This window comes from Oenanthe melanoleuca, chromosome 5 (genome assembly GCF_029582105.1).
Source record: "Oenanthe melanoleuca isolate GR-GAL-2019-014 chromosome 5, OMel1.0, whole genome shotgun sequence".
Taxonomy (NCBI): Eukaryota; Metazoa; Chordata; class Aves; order Passeriformes; family Muscicapidae; genus Oenanthe; species Oenanthe melanoleuca.
The window spans coordinates 27,222,567-27,249,140 of NC_079339.1; the positions used below are offsets into that span (position 1 = coordinate 27,222,567).

Consider the following 26,574-nt stretch of genomic DNA (forward strand, 5'->3'; position numbering starts at 1 on the left):
GAGCAGTAATTGCCTTTGGAAATTAGATTTCCTGCTTGTTCAAAAGATTTACCATGAGTAACCATAAAAATTCAAAATTTAACTCACTAAGTGCTGACATTAGCAAGCAGATATAGAGGATGTGCATGGTAAAAATTAAGCAGAAATGAAAATATACCATCAGATAATTTCTTTGACAGCATACTTTGATATCCTCAGAACATATATGCTCCAGTGGTTCTGAAACTCTCTAAACACACAATTTGCAAAGTCTTTCCTGTCATAGGAGATCTCTCTCAGGAACAAGTATACCTTGCTATCCAATTTAGATTTTAATTTCTGTGTTTACATCCTTCTTGTTATAGTCCCCAGGTACTCCTCCTTATTGGTATTTTCAGTTCTTATTTAGTCAAGCTCTAAATATTTTGATTTTTCTTACAGTGATGTGACAATTTTCCACCAACCTTTATATAACATAATTTGGTTTGCCAAATTATTTTGATAATAGGTAACTTACTAGGCCTGGTGTCAGAAGGTGTCTGTGAGCAATTTGTCTTTCAATACATTTGTCTTTCAATACTGTCTGCAGAAGAGGAATTTTCAGACATGGATTACTGTAACAATGAGCCAGAGGGCCCCTGAGACATGGTCATCAGCACTTGCAAGAAAGACTAATCAAGGGTGACTGGATTTCAAGGGAATGTGACTAGCATTTATAATCAACTTATATTTTTTGTTACTATATGCTAGTATAGATTCTTCTCCTCTCACTGGCTATTATTGCATTTTTTTTTTTGCTTCCATGCTGCAGCACCCACACAATGCTCATAGCCTGAAGCGAGGGTGGGGATGTCATTCCCTGCTCCCATGAAAAGTAGGCGTGTTTCAAACGGTCTTTTTAAGCACTGTGCACCACTCTTCCAGTAGTAACCCCATCAAAAAATGCATGAGCATCTTCTCCAGGTGTGCCCAGACTTAGTGTACTTGCAGAGTACTCAAATGGAGATGCAGAATCTGCAGCACCCTTACACCTCCTTTGGTACCACTGTGGCACACAGATAAATGACAGCCCACCCTCCCTGCAGCACCATCTGTAGTCCTGGGAGAGCCCAGGGCTCAGCACTGAAATGCACAGAGAAATGAGAAGACACACAAGCTCAAGGAGTGGGATGCAGCTTGCCTAATTATAAATGTCTATCCTATGACATAAGTACCCAACAGCTAGGTACCCATGACGGTCACTGGAGACCTGGTCCATACAGCTCATGTAGTTTAGGGTCCAATTCATCTTAACAAGTGATGGGCTACTTACTGTAACAAATGCATCTGCACTACTTAATTCACACACAGGTGTCATCCAAAACAGCGGAGCAACATTGAGTATCTTGGATTAAAAAAACAACATGCCTCATAAATTGATAAATATCTACCTCTGAAAGGTTAACACTGAAGGCAGAAGAAAATAAGACTTATCTCATTGAGACCATCTGCTGTAGCAAACAAAACAGTTAGAATCCATTTGCTTGCAGGAGTCCATAGAGAATATCATGAAGTAATTTGAGTCAAAATAAATTAGTTTATTTCGTTCTGCATGGCCAAAACCCATCCCACTTAGTTTTACCTACCTAAATAAAGAGTACAGCCTGTTCCAGGCTTTTCTTCATAAACAAAACAGAGAGGTTGCTCCAAAGGGACACTCAATACCACCAAAGATCTGTTTTGACCTCTAACTGCGTCTATCTATCATTAGTGACTAAAAAGAAAACCAGGCTACAACCAAGCTGTTGGTACATGAACTTCAAACCCCAGAGATTCTCAGTAAAGAGAGTATTAACAATCTGAGGTTCTACTTGCAGGGCCTTCCTCCCCCCAAAATCCATAAACATGACAGTTATGATAAGCAACAAAACAGTTCACACTTAGAGTGGGATTTACTGTGGTTCCACTATCGAAGCCCACCCCTATTTAATCTTCCTAAGGGGGATCAACAATTGCACCTTGGGATCCCTGCACAATGGCAACTTTGAACTGTAGGGTATTCTGGCAGATTGTGCTCAATATTTCAGGGAGTCCAGTGCAATGTTCTTCTCATTCATTACTGGCAATCAAGCCATTTGAAAGGAAATGAGAGATGAAGAGCAAAACATTCATTTGGAGAGAGGAGAGATAATCAAAAGAATAATAGTCTTGTCTCAGATTTTGCATATGATTTTTCAACACTAAGGATCATCAAATTGAAGTGCAATACATCTAACTAATATCAAAATATCAAATACTTCCAAATGCTAATATTAAAATTAATATCTAAAATAATGTGAATTACATTTAGAAAGTCAATCACCAATGATCATTTACTCTGAAAAACGGTAATATCAACTGTTTTATTCACAAAGCAACAGAAATGCTCAGTAAAAAAAACCTGACAGACGTATTAGCTTAAAATTGTCGATGCAGAATATACTATTACTGCACAATGCACGGGGCATGTTATTCTAAAAGACAGCTATGTATTTTGACAGGTGACTATATTATGAAGGGTTGATAAGACTGACATCAGAGGAGAAGCAGTAAGGAGAGATGAATTAAGTAGTATGAGTATATTCCCCATCGATACCACAGACCTCACAAGCTCTATTCTATGTGACAATAATGAAATACTGAAAGGCAAAGAAATTGAGAAATCCTCAAGCAGAAATGCTGTGAGATGAGTAGAAAGTGAGGCACACATAGAAATGTTTCCAAGAACAGGTAAGTGGATACTCTGCAGAGTCACAGATTTCATGCCCTAATTCTAGATCACACAACCAGACATTTCCTTCATACCCTGCATCTACTTCAGCCTACTGGGGTGTTGGACCTCTCAGCAAACAGGTTGGAAAAAAATAATCTGACTAAGCAACTAGTGCTACTTCCAAATTAGCAGCCAAAGTGTGTTCATAACACATTCAAAACAAACAAGCCTACACATTACCCAGAAATTTTTCCCATGTTAACAATTCCAGATTCCAAACCAAATACACAACAACTAAACCAAAGTTATGGATATCAAAAAGTAACACTTTAAACAACTCATGCTCCATACGAAACCTAAATAATTTCTCAGCATATGAAAGTCACAAGATTGCAGTCACGCAAGCAGAAAACATAACCATGTACCTCCAACACATTTCAGTAATTTTACCCAGGATTGTACTTGACAAGGAAACTTGATCTGACCTAGCACTGTAGCTCTTCAGTTAACAGAATGGTTGCTTATTTAACCTATGCAAGACTTCTTGCTACTACATAAGAAATATTGTGCAGGCTGAATAAAATATTAAAATACATAAAATAATAAACCATAAAAATACCAAATTTCAAAGATGAAGGATACACCTACCCCAGAATAAAATAATGCCTTTTCAAATGGGTCAGTATATAGTTTTCCTTCATCTTTTATGCTACCAAAGTACTTCAGAATAAGAAATCTTATCATGGTGAAATAATGTTCTTTATCATCATACATTACTGTTGTGTCACCTTTGTCCAATTCATATTTCTCTAGCACTTGAGAAAACTTTTTCTTTTTAACTTAAGCACAGCATGGGAAAGTAAGAACAATGACCTACAAAGAATCAAACTGCTAATTATACAACAAGAAACACAATAGGAACATATGCAAAAAAGTACCAAAAGATTGCTGTATGGAGGCTTTTTGTGCTTAGTATGATAAAACTTGGAAGACATGTACACTTATTTTAGCTAGCTGTGGTAAACTTTAACAATTACCTAAAGTCATATGACAAAAAGTTACAAATTTCCAATTATTAGCTTGTCATCAAATATTTCTTACTAACAAGATCAAGTGCTTCCACTGAACAGAATTCACCTTCCAAGCTCTCAAATGCTACAGTCTGAAACACCTACTTTCCTGAAAAGTCTTTCAGCTATGCATCCAAGCAGTCTGAAATAATACCTCTGACTTCAACAGGGGTATGGGATTCTTTCATGAGCCAACCATATAGAAAAGGGATTTTTGCACACAGCTCCAAATCCTTACCTTTCTGTAGACTATCATATTTGGAGAACTCTCCTCTGGGTCAGCAGCTTCAGCACTACTCGGATCAGTGGGTGCTTGGGCCATGTTTGCCTCTCGTCGCTCAGACTGCAAGGACAGGAGCAAGAGTCAGCATCACTCCAGGCTGCAATGGAGTATGGTAAGGACATGCAACTGTCTCCCAGGCAGACAGACAAGATGGTGCAGAGGCAATCACACTCCAGACTTCCCCCCATGCAGGATTTTATCACACAGAATTGACTGGTTTATGGTATAAAGCCCCAAGGGCAAGGACCACGAAGCTGCACACAGCTGTGGTTTGGGTCATCACATACACACATCTCTCCCACAGTTCTGACGTTTTATCATCAGCCCTCATTCAATAGAAGAATATCCAGTTAATACTTCACACACTTCCTTTCCTCGCTGTGTAGCACAAACAGCTTGACTTTTCTAGAAGCTTTGAGGTACCTGCCAATAGAAAGCCAAGGCAGCCTGCTGTGAGGCAGATGAAACCCCACTGTAACCCGCGGGTGGAGCAGACTGTCAGGCACACCGACAGCTCCAGCCTGCAGGCACTCCCAGCCCCTTCCAGCTCTCCACAACCCCAGAGCAGCAGCTGAGAACCAGAGAGGCACAGCAGCTTGCTCAGAGCAAACAGCTTCCCTCACCTCTTCTCATGACACAGCCAGGAAGAGGCAACAGGACACAGGCAGACAACCACACATAATACTCCTTATCTTCTGGAAGCACAGAACTGGAACTGCTGCCTCATCTCCTCCAGGTCATACCAGCCTTAAGGCAACAGCATTATTGGGGAAAAAAAAAAAAAAAAAAAAAAAAAAAAGCCTGGTGCAGGAAAGGCACTTTAAGTTCTAAGTCAAATGTTTCTTTTCTTCCACTAGCACATTTGACAAGTTACGTTTAAATTAGAGGCTGCTACAGAGCTGTGTGGAGACCTGTCCTAATCTAAGAAGTAACATTGCCTCACACAGACATTGGCATTAAAACTATCTGACAAGTTCAATTTCTTTAACACTGAAAGTACTGAAATATCCCATCTTAATGTATTACATTAAAAACCAAGAACACACAAAAAAAATTATGTTCACACAAGCATAACCCATGCATTAATTTCTAAAACGCAGTTCACCACTAAACTGGTTCCCCTATTTTAGGAAAAATATATTCTCCTATTCCTTCCTTTACCCACTTTCACATTGCCACAAGCAACAAAGTGCCCCAGCACATAATATACATACATAGCATACAATTATATGTATAATCCAGCCCTGAGTCATTCTAGCTGTCAGTTATCAGCTCCCAAGGACAAGCCAAGAGGCTAGAATCAGACAAGCTCAGACCATATCCTAGCTCTGTCCTTTCTCATCAGTGAAAAGGCTACTGTGGTAACAAGGCACCCATCACTAGAGCCAAAAGCAGCTAAGATACCCCCTTTAAGAAAACATAAAAGAAATCAAGGTTAAATAATGTAAATTAATCCAGAGCAATTAATTTTTTTCTTTTATAAGGTATTGTCACCCACTCCTCACACAGGGCAGCAGTCAATGGTGGACTCAGGACTGACACAAGTATCAGTCCCTCATTATCTTAAAACCTTTTATACCTTTCTCTCTGTAAACTTCCCACGGGCAGCTCCATGCAGCGCTAATTCTTTCTCTCTTCCTTCTGCAGGACAGGCTAATCCTTCCTGTCCCTATCATAACCACCTGACCCTATCTGTCCCTCATACATATTACCCTTTCAGTCCCTTGCAGAACCACCTGACCCTTCCTCCTCACAGCACAGCCCGCAGATTCCAACTCACCGCTGACCAGCTAACCCACTCTTTTATAACACATATCCTCATTGGACATAGCTGTGACTATTAAGGGGCAAGGCTTTGGTAATTAGCACAGCTGCAATCTATCAGGGATGAGATTGCCTTCAGCACTATCTCTATTCTCTCATAATCTGTCATCCCACAATAAGGTACATATGCACACACACAAGTGGGCACAAAAAGGCATATGTACATGCATATACCAATTTGGAAATCCAGTAATACGTTTCAAGGTCAAGTTAAACAATATATATATACATATATAGATCACCCTTTAAAGGCATGTTCAGACCAATTTAGACACTATTTTATATTTAAAGGACATCAATTTATTTTAACCACTATTAAACCTCATGTCTTCCTAGAAGGCTAAACACTACACTGTTGTGCCATGTTGTGAACTAAAAAGAAAATGGAATAAATACTCTAAGCAACATTATTAGATGCAGAAACAAATAAACAGAACAAATGATGAAAAGCAAAACCATTTTAGCACTTTTTAGCAAATTATAGCACCTCAAATTATTTACACAAATGTGCATTTTCACATTCTTGGTCGTGATTTCAAGGCATTGGAGAATTAGGCTCAAGGCTATCATCACTCAATTGAATGGAGCAGGAACTGGGTTGAGATTTTATGTAACTTTATGAAGGCAATTAGAAAGCAGAGTTGAAAGCAGATGTCAAGTCACAAAAGTTTCAGCTTCACCTGCAGTATATAAAGACCACATTCACCACTTAGATTATGTGAGATTTTACATGCATGCTTTAAAAGAAAACAATTGCAACTAACTTTCAATGCAGAAATGCTCTTAAAAGAACAAAATTACAATTTCTAACCGAAAAGCCCTCTGCAGCATTACTTAGCTATACTACATTCCTTGCATTATTCACTTTGAATATCCACTTTTACAAATTCTGTTGCTCTTGTTATACTGTCAGGTCACTTGATCTTTTATGGTACTTCCATATTTTCCCCCACAGCACTTCTTGAAGCTTTTCATTTACGCCAGTGCAACCAGATAATAACAACCTGTGCAATATGCAGTAGTAGCTAGGATGCTTGAGGGAGTCATTAACTTTGAAGATCTACATAAGCCTAACATGTAAATCTACATAACATCTACATAAGGTAAACAGTACAAATGAACCTATCTGTTGTTGGAAGTCAGAAATTTGCAAAAGTGATTCCCACGAGTGCCAAGAATCTGCTGCTGGATTTCAGTCAGGAGCAGCAGGAGCAGGAATGACAGCAGGATGGACATCTCAGAGAACAAGGCTGGACATGGCAGGACTGAGGTGCAGCGTGAAGCAGAGACAAGTGTGGGCATCCCCTCCACACAGCCCTGGCACTGCTGCTCTGGGGTGAGCCTTAGCAGGCCAAGCCAACGCCTCTGACAAATTGTGAGGACACTGACCATTGTCCAAGGTTTTTCTGTTTCCTTTATATCCTTTTTTAAAAACACAGAATTCTTCCTCACTGGTATTCTACAAGAAAAGAAAACCTACAGATAAAATAAGACAGTGATATGTCACGGGGCATGTTCTTGGCTCCTCAAGGTGAAAGCACAGCAATGCTGGGCCCACGGATTCTACTACACCTGTGCTTTTTAACATATGGAGTTGAATGGAGATCAGCACCCAGTAAGGCAGGACTGCTTCACAGAATGGTTGGTGTTAGAAGAGACCACTGGAAGTCTTCCTGCTCACATAGGGTCCCCTACAGCACATAGCTTAGGACTGAGAACAGACAGCTTTTAGTATCTCCCGTGAGGGAGACTCCACAACCTCTACAGGCAACTGTTCAGGGCGCGCTCACCCACACAGTAAAACTCTTCCTCATGTTCAGGTGAAGCTTCCAATGCATCAGTTTCTGCCCACTGCCTCTTGTCCTATTGCTCTGGGACCCCAGAGAAGAGCCTGGCTCCATCTTCTTGGTAACTCCCCTTCAGACACTGACAGACATTGATGAGGTTCCCTCTCAGCTGTCTCTTCTTGAGGCTGAACAGGCCCAGCTCCCTCAGTCTTTGCTCACAAAAGAGATGCTCCAGTCCCCTCTTCATCTTCATAGCCCTCTGCTGGACTTGCTCCAGAATGCGTCTCTCTTGTACTGAGGAGCACAGAACTGGACACACAACTCCAGATGTGGCCTCACAAGGGCAGAGCAGAGGGGCAGGATCACCTCCCTTAACCTGCTGGCAGTGCTCTTCCTAATGCAGCTCAGGATCCCATTGGCCTTCTTGGCCACAAGGGCCCTGCTGGCTCAGGACACCTTGTCCACCAGGATCCCCTGATCCTTCTCCAGAGGTCTGCCTGCTGCCAACACAAATGAGACTGCCCATGGTCAAAGCACAGCTTTTTTTACCCTACTACTATCTTAGTGTGCCGCATTTGCAACCCATTAATTAATATAATTTTATGCAAAAGTCCACATCTGATTTGCACAGTCCTCTCTTAAGAAACAAACCAAAAAAATCAATTTTTTCCTCACTGTCAGCCCAGCCTACTCCAGATACAAGCAGGAAGTCATCCCTACAACACTACACAGACTGAAAACAGAGTTTGCCCTCTGAACCTTTCCCTAAGTACATGTTTGTTATGTATCAGCCAGAAGTGAATCCAGCTTAGTTTTAAAAAGAAATTTCAGCTACACTTAGCTGGGAAGGGTGAAAACAAAGATTTTATGTAGGTTTAAAAAAAAAAAAAAAAAAAATTAGGCCTCCAACTTAATTAAGACAGCCTCCAGCTAAGAACTCACCAATTACTATTTGAAGAGTACTGTCAGCCCCTCCCTCCTCTGGGCAGTTTGCTGTATTATCAGGGCTAACTCATCCCAGCCATTCACCAGCAATCTAAATCCAAGTGCATGTCTTCAAAAAAATAAATGGTCTCTAAATTTCAACTTCCATGTTCAAAGATGCTGTTCTCCCACAGCTGTTTTTCTTACAATAGTCATGCTTGCAGCAATCTGGACTCCTCAGCAGCAAAAGTGATAAAAATTGAAAACCATTTGTGCTAGCCATTCTCTCACTCTGCCACACACAAGGAGAAAATCAGCAGTCTTCAACTTCTTGTTTATGGATAAGATGGCCTATTAAGCCTTTGAAAAATATTACCAAAAATATGCTAAAAAGAGAGGGTACATTCTCCTCTCACTGATTTTTTCCTTTTTATGTTTTATTCTTTATTATAGAACACTTCTGCTTTTCCCGTAAGAAACATAAGCACACTGGATTAGACAGGCAGCTGCTGACAAAATGCACTGAATCACAGTAAGAGTTCTCTCTCTTGCTCTTATCTGATCAGGATCCTCTCTCTCCCAAACCAGAAGCTGCAAAGAGATAAGGCTCCCATATGTCACAAGAGGATGAGTGAACTTTAAGGTGGAATAACCAATTAAAAACATGCTCTGAAAACCAAGAAAATAATTTTTTCCAATTTACCTTTTCAGAGTTCCTCATACAGAACTGTTATTAGAAAATTTTAAAGAAAATCACCCTTACATTTTAAGTCATAAATACTGTCAGCATTTAATCTCGGTGTATGTGTATGTAAATTATAATTAAAGCATCTAAGCAGCAAATTAAGAGATTCCCCTTAGTGTCCTCAAACATCTTGACTGCTGTCAGAAAATACCATTGGAAACAGGATTGCTGTAAGAAATGTCTTAGAGACACAAAACCCCACATGTTTCATAGAAATTAGCACATCTAGGAGTCTTTATAGACTCAGGAAGGATGGCAGGCAAAGAAATAAAAAAAAAAGAGAGAAAGAGAGAAAGAGAGAAAGAGAGAGAAAGAGAGAAAGAGAGAGCAAATTAATACAAGGTCATATTTCCACTCCTATTCTGCATCTTAATAAATAAATTGCAAACTTAATATGCAAAATTTGCAGTTACAAAAATTTCTTGCAGATGCAAGATAAAATAGAATAGTTTTTTTTTAAATAGGAGAAAACTGAATCACAGAAAACAGAATCAACTAAATGAATTCCGATGGAGATGTGTATCAGGACTGCTCAGCTGAAATATAATTTTGTGTGACAATAAGTGAAAATTACCTTTATGCTATGTAATTAATATATTTCAAGGGCAGCTTATAATTGACATGTAGTGTTAATATCAAATCATGAGAGATTTAGTGTTTTAGCACAGAATCATAGAGTAAATTACAATTTCATGTCATTAATACCTAGTTAATTTTTCCTAATTAGTGAAATACAACTAGACTATATGACTTTTCACCTGCATGAGAAATCATATAACCACATGCCTTGCTGAACTCATTATTACCTAATAAGAAAAATCTCTACCTGATCTGCTAGAATATTTAGATCAAATAGGTCATTATTGAGGTGACAGAAGGGAAGAGACAGAAGGAAAAAAATCACACTGAACTCAATTAATCTCCATTAATATTAAGTTGATATTTCACATCCATTACATAAATCTCTCTAAAATCGCACTGGGAAGAAACTTTTCTTCATGTTCTTTTTTTGGTTAATCATCACTTCATTAAACCAGGACTTGGGCATGCCATGCATGTTCTTTTTACTGGAAGGCAACATACAGCCTATCGTTAAGCTGATCCTGTTGACCAAGGTGAATATACCAGCCAGAGGATCCCCAGGCCCTACCTGGGATATCCTCTGCTTTTCACTGGTGCAACTCAGTCCAAGCACTGCACAACTCACCTCTACTCCTCCTTCAGAGGTAAACCCACATAATTAGTGAAATAACTTTCCAAGAGGAATGGATACAACACCCATCTGAATGGAACACAGCCAGGAAGACTGGAGCTGGTATCAAAACTCCATCATCTTCACCAGCTCCTTTCTGGGAAACACTGGAGCTACACATGGCACATCACCACCATGCCCAGTGGGTCAAGACTCTGCAAGGATGTCCTCCCTGAGCCTGATGAGGAGGACAAGAGAGGGCTCCACACTGGGGCCATACCACAGTGAGCAGTGATAGAGTGAAGGTCTGGCCCCACCCTGGGCACCGCAGCCCTGCTTCCCTGCGTGGAGGGGCAGAGAAGGAAGCGGGCTTCAAATCAGGGCAGCATAGCTCCCAAAGCACCTAAAAATCCTTCAGTCCTTTGTTTTGGACATCAAATTGTAACTGAAGTCACTCTGAAAATAGTTTCCTAGTAGAAGATCATCCCAGACCTTCTGCCCCTCCTTGCAAGTGCTGAGCATTGCAGTACTATCAACAACACTCAGTCTGTTGCCTTTTTTAAGGAACAAAATATAAACACTTCCAGCAGCTGCACTTAATGTTCAAATTTTTGCCAAACAAATTCCTCTTTGTTTGTGGGAAAGCAGTTTTGTTCACACTGGGAGAATTCAAGGGCTCTAAAAGATCCCATTCTTCCTCTTTCTGAGGTACAAGCTCACAGGAAGCCCCGTGTTGAAGCGCAGGAGCTCAACGCTTTTTTCACTCTACAACTGGCAGGATAAAGGATAGGCACACATCTAGGCCAGAGAACAAGCCAAGACTCATTTGTCTTACTCTGACAGCAGGAAGAAAGGACCCAGTTACAGGATGCTCCTTTTTTCCTCTTTTTAGGGAAACTAGGATCCTGATAAAGGCTGGGATTTCCCATTTCTACTACTCTTTCCTGAAGACATTTCCTGAAGGTGTAGTATAGCCGTTCCATAACTAAGTGCTTCTCCTCTGGAAAACTTGCTCAAAACATCCTACAGGTATGTCTACCAGGGTAGGGTAGGGAAGCTCTGGGCTCCTGATGTATTATTTTGCTCTCAGGTTCTCCTTCGTAGAGCTCCAAAACTAAGCAGACACACATTTGGGAATACAGTTCTTCACCACCAACACTTGCTCTCAAGAGTAAGCATGGATCATCTTACACAGGGTTGGGCTTCCTACCTCTTGTCCATGTCTGCATCAGTCTCCCAGTAGGCTCTGCAACACCATACAGCTTCCCAAAATGTCCCAAGTCCTACAATGCATAACCTAATCCTTCTGGTGGGCTGCAGGACAATCTCGCTTTTTTTTTAAAAACACTGTGCTTGAAGAAAAAAACATCCACAACAATCACTGTGTCTTCAGGCCACAGAGGTACCAGCTGAGGGCCAGAGGTCTGAGACCCCTCTGGCCAAGAATATGCAGTATGAACACAGCCATCTTTTAGACCAAACTAGCTCTCAGACATGAGAAGCCAAGTTGCTTGGCTTCCTGCAGATAGACACAAGTTTAAACTCAGCTCCTAAGTAATAAAATGTGTAGGTATCTGTAGATATTTCTCACTAATCACTTGCTCTTCCCAGTCATGTATGTTGGTTAATATAAAAAGTAAATATTAATGGTTTAGTGATCTAAGAAGAATATTGCTAACCAGGGATCACCAAGGCCTCATACCACCTCCAAAATGAGTGCTCTCCATGGTCTTGAGCAATTTTCTCTCTGTGACATTTGTGGTAGTGCTCACACTGTTCAGTGTCTAACAGAAACATTCAGGATGGACAGTTCCAGTGGTTCCAGTTGTGTGAGCCACTGGTGATTTGCCTCAGACACCTGGCAGGTGATCAGACTGCTTCTTGAGAAGCCACTTCTATGGTTTATAGAGAAGCTCCCCTTTCTCCAGCTTGCCACACAATCCATTTTGATTTTACATATTTCTAAATCTGCAGATATTCTTAGCTATTCTAGAATTCTGAAAATACTGTCTGGATCTAGATGTTACATCCAGGAAACATAGGGGTGGAAGTCAAAATAAAGTAGTTTTTGGCATCTAATTTTGACTAGGTCCTGACTTCCCAAAATAATCAGATGGAAAAATGGAATGGAGGTGGATGGTAGTGAATATTGACATATGAATGGCTGGTTAACTAGGCAATTTTTTCCCTCTATGAAATCAATTGTTAAAATAGGCACTTGCATACTAAATTTTCTTTTAATGGATGAGAAAGTTATACCAGGAAGAAACTGCCTCCAATATATCCATCCCCCTCCCAAAGAATTCAGAAAAAAAAAATGCAGTGTTCACTGGTAATCAATCTCCCTTCCAATAAAATATTACTGCTGTGAGCACAAGGCCTCTTGGAAAGGCTCTGAGCCAACATGCTGCTACCAAGGATAGCTGCAAAGAATGTGATAGCAAGTATATGTGAATATTTAACTAACACAAGTGGCAGTGCTATATAAATTTAGAAATGCAAAGAGATAGCTATAGCTCAACTTTGAACCTCATGTGAATTGGTGATCCCAAACTACAGCAGTAATTATTCAGCACTATCAGCCTGAAAGGAGCAGCAGTTACAAAGCTGTAGCTGTATTCTGTTGTTCTGCAACAATGCCAAGTTATTGGCCAGAATCATTCCCTGTGGAAAATGGGTAACTGTTCTGATAACACAGAGCTTGAGGGTAGACTTCTAATCCATTCTCCAATATAAATCTTCCACTGGATCAGTTAAGGTGTGCTAAGAGCATCCTGTTCTTTGAAGCTGGTCCATCAAATACACCATTTCTGAAAGTGCCTTGTCTTTATGTGCCATAGAAAATACTAATTGCAGCTACAGTAAGCTACTTCTGGGGCATGGGCTGCACTTTGTATTTTACATTGCATCCAGTAAGCTGAAAATAACGGAGGAAAATTGATTCAAATATAAAACTGAATGAGGAGGTGCACAAAGTAATGGATGCTCTAATACAGACTGACAAGAAAATATTAAAATAGAAAAAAAAAACCTAAACAAACAAAACATAGGGCTCAGTGCTTGTTAGATTCCAAATTCAGATTTACTTCACCTAAACTCCCTGTTCCCAACAGAGCTTGCTGAAATGAAGTTCCCTTCAAGCAATCTTATGCAAGTTGATAGAACCAATCCAGCCCCGCATTGATCAGCGACTGTGTAATCTCATTTAAAATGCCCCAAAGTGCTGAGAGTTCTTGCCGGTTGTTCATTGCCAAGGGGATGGAAAATTGCAAGTACCCTGCAATCAAATAAAATGGGAAATTTGCTACCCAAAAGCACAGGTGTCCTTGGAGATGTGGCACCATGAAATACCCTTGGTGCAAATAAGCACAACTGGTTGCATCCCACCTACTCCAAGGACATGGTGCAATATACTATGATTTCACTGCCCTGCTGTTTACCACAACAGCACACAGCCTTTTCAGATGCAAATTACACACAAATCACTTCAGTAATTGCAATGTAAAAGCACTTAAGCAACTCCTGAATTAGCTAGCTCAAGTCCACACACTACACATCCACACAGTTCAGCAAAGCCTACAAATCCCAGTGCTGTGGATCATTTAACCTGAACTTCACAATGCCATAACTGGACTGCTACAAATACCAATATAGGCTATATACACTATAAATGCTAATATATTTGACTACTGCTACTGTTGTACTATAATATTCCTATAAAGACAGTTGGTTTAATTGAGCTAATACATGTGTCTGCCAGATTGCTCTTACACTGATGAACACAAACCTAAACCTAGTTGCTTGTCTGTGACACAGGCAAAAAGTATTTTCTTTTACAAAATGATAAATTAAATCACAGCGAAATTAAGTGACTTCCCACATTCACACAACAGATGGCAGAGCAATAAACTGGACATCTAAACCCTGACTGGGTTGCATCCCCATAGCATAGTAAGCCTGTAGTATGAGGATCTTTAACTACCCCTTGAACCTTCCACTGCTGATGCCAGGTCCTACAAGCACAATGAAAAACATGAACTATTGTTCTTTACCATTGGGATAATGTTTATAGTGTGTAACTGAAGATTCCTGCAAAAGTGCAGCATTAATTCCTCCTCACTGCCTCATGGTGCCTACCACACCAGTGCAGGCAAAGGGCAGTACCTGTGCTGCTGAGTCTAGGAACACACAGCTGTTTCCAGCACAACAGTGAAGAGCCCCTAGGATGTCAGAATGTTAGAACCTTATTGCTCATTGAAATTTCAATCTTCTTTTTCCTTCTCTCCACATTCTTTGCCACCCGCTGCAGAGATGCTAAAAAATAGTATGAGATCTGATGCAACATAAGTGGGTAGCAGCAGTCTCTCTTGACTCCACAATCTTTCTAGAGCTTGACAACCAACAAGAAAAACACAAATTAGCTCCTCTTTCTTGCTCCTCTTCATAGAAAGAGCACAACAACAGAAACTAGCTAATTCCTAAGTTGCCACTATATGCAACTGCGAATACACTTACACTTATATCATCCTTTATAAACTTTAAAAGCCACTATGTTATTGAGGGAAAGTTGCAATCAAACCATCTAGAACTCTCTATGAGACATCTATTATTACCTTTTCAAAGATATAAAGATACACAAAAAATTTTCAAAGTACTCTAGCTACCTCTAAAACCCATAAATCTACCACCACCAAAATGCAAGCATTGCTTTCACAGTCACCAGACAAAAGATAAAGAATGGAGGCAGAAATTGCAGGGAAAAAAACCCAGATTTAGAGATGAAGAAACATAATAATTCAGTTCAGAATATGAAGATGTGCAACTATAAGTAAATGCTCAAAGATGCAAAGAGGAAATTTTGTAACCTGAGGAAATCAGATGTGTAACTCCATAGGAACAAAGTGACTGACCAGATGCTTCAGAAAAAAAACACCATCACCCCTAGAGCCACACAGAAGTTTCTGAAATATGCTTGGCTAGCACAGCTCTGGTCAGCTTGTCTCATGCAGACCAAGCTGCAAGTGAACAGGGTTAAATGTTCTATTATACCTCCAGTAACAGCACAGGGCCACCATGCTGCTTGATACTTCACAAGGCAGAGAGCTATTTTACACCACATTTGGGACAGCAGCTAAAAATCTGATGAGAAGAAACACCCTTCCAAATCATCAACATCATTTTCTTATTCTACCCAGGTTTTCTTTGTAATTATAATGCCATAGTGTGAATTGACATGGATAATAATGCAGCCATGAAGATGTTGAGAAGAGTCCCAGGAGGAAACAGGAACACTTCAGTTCTGACAATTAAGCGCAGTGTTTGTTACCTGAAACAGCCCAGGGCTGCTCGGTGAAGTGGACCTGTTTGTTCCTACTATCTCCCCTCTAGAGACCCAAGATGTGCTTCCAGAAACTGGAGCTCCAGGTAACGAGCACAAACAACACAATAACCCATCATAAGGGCAAAACTGTACTCATGTAATGTTGGGGATGGGAGGAGCAGTTCATCCTTCTTCTGCTGCCACTGTACAAATGGAGTTTGATTTAGATATCAAGGGTACACCCAGCCAAAGCCCTTGTGTTAATTATCCCTCATTCTTGAAAAGCTGAAGACTCATATTGTTACTGAGGAAAGAAAAAAATCATCACCCCACAACACCCTTGTATTACTGTTAGGAAGCCTGAGCCACAGCACTGCAAGATCCTGAAGTTTCACCACAGATTAACACAGCATCCCAACGTACCATGTTAAAATGACACACTGCAGCTATTTTCTCTTCCTGCTACTCCACATATATTAGCTTCTTCTCTTTCCCTGCCATCTGTTAGTTTGCTGCAGTCTGCTGGGACAGGACTGCTCTCTCCTTTTCTCCCCTTCTTGCCTGCTCAAACGGACAACAAGCCTAGCATTTCCTGCCCATACATTCAGCTTTCCTCAGTTGCCTCAGAAGGATTAACAAAACAGAGTTACAGGCACAAATGGAAAGTGTTCTGCTCACCTCTGCTATACCAGTGTGCTCATCAGAATTACATCCTAGACACTGAAACACCTTGTAAGTGGTGAGCAAAGAGGTAACTGCTGCCTTAAGAGGACACATGTTTTCCTCTTATCCGCAGGAATCATTGATTAAAGCAGGTATCTCTACTACCTCCATCACAGGAACTGTCAGAAAGAAACTAAGGTAAGCAGCATTGACAATTACTCTATGCAGCAACCTACTGCAACTTTTCTTAGAAGGGAAGGATAGCAAAGAAAAAAAAAAACAGAAAAATCAGGTGAACAGCAATCTTCTGTTACTATAAACCTCAGTATAAGATGTATAGCAAATCACTGTTTTTCTCTCTAATACAGTTCAGAATGGAAAAAAGAAGGGCTATTAATCCATCACACTTGTAGGCAGTTAGGAAGAAAATTGGAATGTTTGTCATCAATTGTTCTATCAGCCAGGCCATGAGAAAAAGGAACAGCCCATCTAAAAATAAAGTCAATATTGGCTGATTCCAAACAGTTTCTTCAGCATTTCACACACACATTCAAGCAATGAACACTATTATTCTGTGCTTGTAACAATATGCCCCCAAGTCAATAACTGCACTTCAACATCTAACATCTTTTTAAAGCAGATTTCTAAGGAAGCATAGGAAAATGTTCCAAATCAGCTGGTGAGAAAGTATTATACATCATAACCCCACAGTAAGCAATTCCTAGTTCTTCTGATCTGCAAGATTAGAATAAATCTGGTATCACAAAAAAATAAATAAATAAAATTAAAACCAAAAAAAGGAAACTTAGGATATCAAAGATACTTCTACTCAAAAATAAAAAAATAAATCCCACACTAACAGCTCACAAAGCATTTCCTCCAGAAGGAAGAAACACAGAGGAAAAGTAGCTTTCTTTGGGGTGGGAAACCACCAGTATCTGCTGCAACATGCCAACACAAAGGTGAGTTTTACAGTATAACTTTACTGGTCAAAGACAGATTTTCCTGCCTTCCAATCCCCACACACTGGCAGTCAGCAAATAAAATTCAATCAAGATCAAATTACGCATATCTTTAATTTCGGAGAAGCACCATGTAGCACGCAGGCTACAGCTGGGATGCAGCTCTGCCAAGTCCCTCGCAGGTCAGCGAAGGAAGCCCCGACTCACCCGGGCCGTCCCAGCGCGGGCAGCGCCGGGGCAGGCGGGACGCCAGGCTCAGAGCCACAGGCGGATCAGCTCCTCCTCGGGCAGCGCCGGCTGCTGTGATGTCGGCAGCGAACAAGCGCCAGCGTGCCGTGACTTATACAAAAATCAGCATCTTCCTCAGGAAAAAAAAACTCTTGAAGCTTCTTACTGGCCCCGCAACGCACTCCTATACTTATGCCATCATATCTAGTGACTAAGAAGATGCTTTCAGTGTCAGAGCAGATTAAGATTCTGGAAGGAGAGTGCCTGGCAGCTTTACTCTCACACACCAATCTGTCTTCATGCAAACGCACTTTGTCGGCGGATGGGAGTGTATCATTGCAATACGCCACCGAAGCGAAACAGTTTCCAAGTTTTCCCACAGGGCACCAGCTCCCCCTTCAAGCTGTACCCCAGCGCTTGCTCCCTCTCGTTCTTCCCCGAAAAGACCTGCAGTTTCTGGGCACCACAACTTGTCCTGTGTCCCCACCGAGCGCTGCCCTCACGCCTGCCGGGTCCTCTGAGCCGCGCCCCGCGGGGCGTGGGACCCCCTCACCGCCCGGACAGCGCCCGGCACCTCCCGAGCCCTGCGCCGGGACCCGGGGCCGGACCCTTTTCCCTGGCACCCCGCGGGAGGGCGAACAGCAGCCGCGGTGCTCTCGGGGTCCGCACGGCCCGGGCAGGGCACGGCCTCTCCCCGGCTGGGCACCACACACACACAGAACACACAGAACACACAGAACACACGCCTTGCACCTGTCCGCTGCTACCGACGGGCAGCGAAATCCCACCCGCGGCTCGGCGCTGCGCTCTCCGCGGCGGGACCAGCGCCGGGATCCCGCTGTCAGGGCACAGCCGAGTGACGACCGGTCGCCACGCAGATGCGGATAAGCAGGAAAAAGACGGCGAGGAGAGCAGCCCTCTCCCATTACCTTAGCAATCGCGCCGCCGCCGTCCCCTGCCGCCCCTTCGCCTCGCCTCAGAGGCAGGGAAGCGCCCGCAGCATGGCGTGAGCCTGCGGGCGGGGCCGCCGGTCAGCCCGGGGCTCCTCTGCGCGCCTCTTCCAAAAACCTCCCGCTCTCCCCAGCGCCCCTCAGGCTGCGGCGGGCACGGCGGCCGGGGCGGATCTGCCGCGAGCAGAGCGCCGCGGGCACACCGCGCCCCGCCCGGCCCGGCCCCTCGCTGCGCCCCCCGACCCTCCGCCGAGCCCGCACCGGGCGTGCGGGGGCAGGCACGGCCCCGGCCCCGGCCCCGGCCCCGGCCCCGCCGCCGCAGCGCCCGCTGCGGGCAGCCCAAGCGCACCGCCCCGCCCGGGCCCGGCGCCGCTGTCACCCGGTGCCGAGCCGGCTGCCCTTTGGCGGTGACGCGGGGGAACTTCAGCCCCCGCGTCCCGCCACCCCGGCCGCTGCTCGGGCACTCGGCGCAGCCCCGAAGAAAGGCATGGAGCCGAAGACAAGCCTTGGATCTCTCCTGTCACATTGCTTATGTGTTGAGTCGCATAATTAAAGTGTTTGGCGAAAGTCCTCCATCTGAAGCCGGGAAAGCCTCATCTCTTGGTCACCTTGCCCCAACAGCCAGGATTCCCTAACTAACACCTGGGCTCTGCACAGCATCATCCATCTTAACAAGCACCACAACTCCAACAAAACGGCTTGGGGACCCAGCCTCTTAGACAGGCCTGTCCCACGGGCAAAAGTCGTTGCTGTTGACTAGGATGAGTTTCCACACATTAACTGCGTGGGCAAAGTAGCTTGCATACTTCTTAGGGATATTGCCCATCGATTTCTCTATTGGATGAGATTTTTATTCCTTTTTCTCCAGAAGGCAAGTTAAGCCCACCTTGTTCCAACCTGACCCTCGGTCTGAGAGCCCTGTGCTGGGATGCATTAGGGCAGACCATTGACAGGAGGCAGCCACGCCCAAGTTTGTGAATTTCCAAGGTTTGGTTCCCACACATCAGACTCATTGATACTGAAATTCTTCGCAATGAGGCTGTCAACTGCATAGAGGAAAGGTTCCTTTACCCACCTGTGTAGTCTGCCTTAAAAGCCTTGTGTAGTGTCTCTGTTCCCTCCATTTCCTAACACCCTGGATCTTACCAAAACAAGGTTTATATTTCATAAGCCTACTGACTGACACCAGAAGCTGTCATGTGCAGGGATGTACTGTTATATTATGGCTGTAGTCTGCCCAGCACAATTTCTGGTGATGTCTGCTACCCTAAACTTCCACAGTAATTCAAATATTAAATTAATAAGAAAAAAATAGTTCTGGTTCAACTGTGCATCACTTCCATTTTTACTGTATCCATAGGTCCATCTTTATTGTTACTGGCTACTCCTTCCTTAGTCTTGCAAATGCCAGTTTCTAGCTTGCAAAGTTTGTACATGCTTCTTCAAAGAGGTCCTTCATCAACATAGACTAGACATTTATATCCCTGTCTCAAAATTGCATCTCAGTGGCAAAATTCTGCAGGTATGCCTCACATGAGCTCATTGACCCTTACTAGACTTTACAGGGTGTTGTTCAATTGATTTGGTTCAGATTTCAGCTGTGGACATTTAAAAACTTCTGTGGCAGGTTAAAACATTTTGATCTTGGTGGACCTACCTCGATTGCTTTGATCAAAAAGAATGCAACTCTCAAATATCACAGCATATTTTTGGGATACATTTTAAAAATAAAATTAATCTAAAAAATATTTCCCTTTATAGCAAGTTTGAATTTAAATTAATTTTCATTCCATATGGATTAACTCAAGCAGGTCACATATTATTTGCCAAACAAAGTTGTCTGGGAAAGGGAGGAAAGAGACAATTGCAACCTATGAAATAATATTTCCTTTTTTAGAGATGTTCTCAGCAAAGCATTTTAAATCGCTAGTCGTATCGAGTTATGCTGGGGTACAACTACATGTAATATCAAAAACTAAATATTTCAGCGTCTTATATCAGGTCTGTTCAGGAAAAATTGTTTCAAGACTACTCAGTCTTTGTTCTCACAGCTCCCTCAAAGGTGTGTGCATGCTGTAGTCAACAAATCTAAGTGCTTGAATATATCAGGTTAATTCAGACAAAAATGCAAGTTCTACAGAAATGCTGTTCTCAAAGTACAAGATAGATAGAAAATATTTCACATGTGTATTAACATTACAATTCAAAGAAATTACCAGTATGTTTTCTGGAAGTATATACAGCTTGAGTATTACCATAATACAGCAGCACATGATGTTGAGAAAGGAAGCTGAATGGAAACACTAAAGCAAAAGTAACCTCCATGCTTATTTTAAACATGCTCAGCAGAAGAAGATGTAACCAAGAAGTACAAATAAAAGGAAAGACAAACAATAAATAAATACCATTTAAATGGTATTTCAGGTTTGGATAGTATTCCATGCCCTCTTTCTCCATTTCATACTATAATTAAATGAATCTTTGCCTAGTGGCTTCTCTCAACTAACAATGATTCTTTGGTCCCTTGAAGTAATAAATGGTATGAAGAAGAATGGCATAGCAATATTTTTTACTTTCATGCATTAACTACTAAAATAAATGATACATAATTAAAACCTGATAAAACCAAGTCAGCTTTGTATTTGCATTGATCTTCATGGTGAAAACAATGTAGTCAGAGTTGGTTCATCACAGCAATCGTTTCTTAGTTTAGCCTCTTTCCCAGCGGGAGAGTCCAGCAGTTTGATGAGTCTGATTAGAGATGCAGAAGCAGTTCCGTTTAGATCAGTGGGACATCTTAAGTTGATGTAGAGCTACACACTTACAGCAATGTTTGCAGAAAAGGACCCTGCATCTAAAGCATTGCTATGCTCAGTAAGCACTGGAGAAGAATGCATGGGGAGGGACTGCCATGCATTTTTCTGGCCAGGAGGGCAGAATTTTATTGTTCCCTTTCCTCTGTATTATATGATGAGATCTAAAAGCCAGAAGAGACCACCATGGTCCATACCAGGTATGGAACATCACCTGTCCTTTATGATACATTATTAAAACTGAAGAACCTGAGCTAGATTTTCATTTTCACTAACATTTCCTATTGAAAATATTTGGCCAGCTTTTCTTTATCCCAGAGACTGATTTCAATGACAAAAACACGCATTTTATAAAATTATCATATCTTCTATCGAAGACTGCAGCAGTAGAAAACTTCCCCCATGCCTAGCAATGCTCTCCCAAAGGTGTATTATCCTCATTGCTGTAAAGAAGTCCTTTTATCAGCTTCACAAGGTACAGCTTTGAACCCCTGTACATCGTGGCTGACACTAGAGTTACACATGCTCACAGGGCTTCTGCTAACTCTTATTCACAGCTCACCAGTGGGAGTCTCCAGGGTATTCCAACAGCTTCTTTACATGGCGAAGAGTCACAGCACAGCATGTTCCCCTGTGATCATCTGAAAAAAGGAGGAGTAGATATCGCTAACTTTCTGCCAGTAGCATCCTCCTCTCCTGGTACTTGAAAAGCTCAGAAAAGCAGAAACTGCTGCAGTGGTTGCAGGGCTCTGAAGTAGGGCCAGTGTTTTCCTTTCAGTTTGCAAACCAACAGCACTGTTGATCGAATGAGTAAGTGTTACCCCGTAGCATTTACTTCATAAATATTCAATAGCTGTTAATTACAAGAAAAAATGGAGCTGCTGGCTCGAGGTGGGTGCTCAGACATCACTAGAGCAATGCTTTTTCTCATGAAGGCAATAAAGAGGAGTAAGTGTCTCTGGCAGAGGGCATGAAAAAAGCAAGGAGGTTTTCAGAGTTGTTCAAGGCAGGTTCTATTTTTCATAAAATGTTTAATTTAACAGTGACCTAGTTTTACAACAGCTTTCAGTGTCTTGGCTTTTCTTATCTCCTGTGTCTTAGCCTACATCATTAGAAGAGCAGAGCAATAGGCTTTACAGATTTTGTTAAAGGAAACTAAATAAGGCCTTGCTGGGTGGATTAATTCTTCTCTCCTATTTTGTTTCAGGCAGTTGTTATGTTACAGTTTCTTTGTAGTTTTAAAGAGGTTTTAGAACATCTTTTATGGCACGTATTATAGATTTTTTTAAAATGTCAGCTCAAAGCCCTTAGTTTATTTCACGGTATATTTTTGAGTATCAGACTGCAGAGGCACTCTTGAATTCCTCAGCCTTTTTACAGAATGATCCTTTGTTTTGTAAACATTCAATTAACTGCATTAAATTGGTGGCTAGCATGACTAGCAAACTGGGACATTTACAGGCAGTACAGACTCATGCCAGTTTTCAGCAGGAGTAAGTTGTGGGGTGCCATTAATTTTTCTTATCTTACTTCACCTACCAGAATAAAAAAGTTATTGTGCTTCCTGTCATTGTGACCAATAAACAGGAGGTCAAGTGATGCTTGCTCCCTTTTTCACTGTGTTCTACATTCAGTGATCTCAGATACTGTTTCAATGCACCCCTCTGTGATTCCTAGATTGTCTTTATGGAAGTGTGCTTTAAAAACCCCTAAATCTCTATTGTGCATGCTGTGTTTCATATGGATTCAGCAGAAAAAGGGAGCAACTAGAAAAATTATATTTCAGCCATGCAGCACCAAAACACACTAGTTTCACAGAGAGATGTCCCTTCCTTCCACCTCCATCTCAGAGATTCTCAGGAAATTTTATCTTTTGAGAGTCAAGTGTGAGGAGCCTGGCAGTGGCTGAGTTCCTCCTGAATACCCTTTAAAGAAGGAAACACAACACAGGAGATGATGCCATATCTGCCAGGTTTATACAAGTGTGAGTGCTTTCTCTACAGGGAGAATTTTCCTGTGGGGATCTCAGCCCACAGAGGTTTCCATTGATCCACGTTAACATGTTTCACAGAAATTGAACATGTCAGACTGAAAAATGCAAGTAATGTGCACTGGCAGTTGCAGAGCCGTGACTTAAACAGTGCCAAGCCCAATGTATCCTTCTACACCCACAAGGATCATGCAAGCTAAAAGAACAAAGACAACTTAATAGGAACCATTCAGAGGCAGCTTGTACTGACCTTGTTGAGCTTCACTTAATTCCTCCCTTTGTGCAAAGGGATTTCAGCTGCCTTTGCAAACATGAAATTTGTGCCAAATCTAATGCTTTTTAAATTTTGTGTGACTTGGAACAAACTTCTTGATGGCTTGTTATCATTGGGGGGAAAAGCCATGGTGGTGAATTTCAGGCATGGAAGAACTTGCATCCCGCATCTAGGAAAATCACATAACGAAAAGTATTGAGATTTTATTTTTTTTAAAGCTGCATTAGTAGCAGCTCTTCTGTTCATTTTTATCAATAAGTAACACTGTGGGGAAGTAAAATTCACAGTCTTTGTAAATCCGCCTAGGAAATTCTGGAAGACCCTGTTTGCTGAAAGTATTGAAAAGAGATTTGTGTAAGAAGCTTTGCTTCTCTTTGTCTTACCTGGAAGCCCAAAATGGAAAAAGAGCAATACAACTAATCCAAAGAGGAGGGACTCCATTCCCTCAGTATCCAGTATCTTTCTCAAACATAGCAGAGGCATCCTTTTCTCTTCTGCCTTGACAATCTCCTATCTGAACAAGTCAGGGCACTGGCTGAGTGAGGAAATTAGCATGGTCTCATACTTTCCTGTATTAAAGAGAGGACTGTAGAAGAGATTTTAGATTCTTTTATAACATATACAAATTTCTAACGTCTCTCCACATCTTCTTTTAGTTTGTCATGAGATCAGTTTTTTATATCTATCAAAGTTTGTTCTTTTCTGTCCTTTAGTCAAGAGCAGCCTTCTACGTGCACGCCATCTGAACTTGTAAAGATTTCCTGAAAATGGTAGAGCCTCAACTTCTGCCATGTCAGGTAGTCAAATATTATGAAAACTCATGGCACTAAGTGGAAGAAATGTGTGAATTCCTATAGAAATCAGGTTTTCTGCTGCTTGTCTTTACCTGCTGGTCTGGAAAAGCTGCAGAAGTAGTACTTTGAGTACACCATAACATTCTTGATTTTTTTCTTTTGTGATATTGCAGAAGTTTCCTTTGGACCTTTTTTTTTTTCCTGTTTGAAATATGTTTCATGATGATTAATTACATAAGCTGTGATGGGAACTGCTGCACAGTGGGAATGAGGAACTTCAAGTGTGGAGGAAGGCATGAAATATGTTTTTTAAAAAACCTTAAATCCAAAAAGATGCAGTATGTGCCTTTCATAGCCCTGATCATATTGTTTGTACGCTATATCCCTCTCTCACCAGTATTTATCTGTGTCTTATTAAACTATTCATTTTTCACAGCAGAAACTATATCATCTTGTGCTTTTGAAAAAGCATTTTCCATATGAAAGAAATTGCAAACATTACCATGAGCCATGTTTCTTTTCTGTACCCACCAACACAGTCAAAGTATTAAAATGCATCTCTGTGTTTCTGTTTCTATGTTCACTTCATGTACACAGACATTTATATATATAAAATCTTTTCTCTAATAGTTACAAAAAATGTGCAGGGTGTTGATGATTTATCTAAATCAGATGGTATCACTTCTCCCTCTTTGGCTAATTTATGTAGCTAAACATCACACTGCATGTTCTGTTTTTGGCAGGGAAGTTTAACATTTGACATGCTTTTGGTGAATATTCAGTTACTTCATTTTATTTCTTTTATTTTTTTCTTTTTAATATCAGTTAAACCTCAGCAGTCAAATATTTCTACATTTTGCTTAAGTAAAGTCCTTAAATTCACCTTCAAATTCAAGTGACAGTTAACATTTCTTTATTATTTTTAAATAATTTTCAATTATTGTCCCACCTTGTCTACTACTGAGAAAGCACTGCACAGGGAAGAGTTCTGACTGAGTTGGGGTCAGATGCACAGCATTCACTAAAATGAGTGGGCAGCAGAAGGGCTCAAAAACCAAATATTAGCCTAGGAAACCTGTTTTTTTTCTAGGCTTGCAGTAGGGACTGTGGGAAAGGACACTTGGAGATTCAAAGCTGGAGCATAACCTCAGATGCTTTAGCTATGACAAGAAGAATCTTTTTTCTTCTCTGCTGGGCACAAGAAGACCATAAGAGGGTCTCACTGGAGAGCTGTCATACTTTCCTAGGTCTGTGAATCTCAATTCCCGACAAAGCCAGGAATCCAGATGCCAGTTTTGCAGATCTCAGCAGTGTGAAATATGAGATGGATCCCAGGGCTCAGTTCTGGCCTCATCTTCCCCCTCTCCAGCCAGAACAACTCCACCAGCAGCTCTCTGCTTAAAATGCAGTCCTTATTTCAATGCTCAGCCTGTTAAGCTATGAAAGTAAAGAGACTGATACAGCCCAATTAAATTAAAACACATTTCAAACTGGTCTGCTCTGCTAAACTAGAATGTGAGAACAAAACACCTGCACAATGCATAATTCAAAATCAGGCATAGGATTTTTTTAAAAATAAAACATGAGATTAACCATTTTTCCTTAATTATCCAAGAAACTGCTTTAAATCTGCATTGCCATTAACAACTCCCCAAAGCTGTAAAAGATGTGCACATCATGTCAGGATCTCAAAGTGCCTTACAAATGATAATGAAAGAGTGAATCTTCAAACCTTCTTTCAGGTAAGTACCTGTGGCAGGCATGGTGGAGAATCTTCCATCTTCAACTGCTTGGCCCAAAACGTTTCACTACATGGATAAGAAGAAGTCTGGATTCTTATTTTCTTTTTTCTTTTATTTTTAATGTTTCAGCAAAATCAGTCTAATCAGCTTCAAGGAGATTTGATTTAAAAAGACTTTTGCCCATGTTAAATATATTTTTATAACTGAATATGCCCATGTTTTGAGACTATTGTTAAAAATGTATCAGGGAGATGGGCCTTGGTGACAAGGATATGCTATTCTGTGAAAATCTGCTTAAATTTT

General features: G+C 41.4%; 1 protein-coding gene across 2 annotated transcripts in view; it reads right to left on the reverse strand.

The window, feature by feature from the left end:
* Positions 1 to 18,708, reverse strand: part of RGS6 (regulator of G protein signaling 6) — a 258,161-nt gene extending 239,453 nt beyond the window's left edge. The window contains exons 1-2 of one of the 2 annotated variants that reach the window (XM_056493677.1): positions 18,638 to 18,708; positions 4,019 to 4,123 (exon numbers count right to left, since the gene is read on the reverse strand). In XM_056493677.1, coding sequence (XP_056349652.1) covers positions 4,019 to 4,102 — 84 coding nt within the window. In that variant the 5' untranslated portion in view covers positions 4,103 to 4,123; positions 18,638 to 18,708. Of the gene's footprint in view, positions 1 to 4,018; positions 4,124 to 18,637 lie in introns of those variants that run through there. The other variant, XM_056493676.1, reaches the window with a different exon arrangement.
* Positions 18,709 to 26,574: the final 7,866 nt, after the last annotated feature.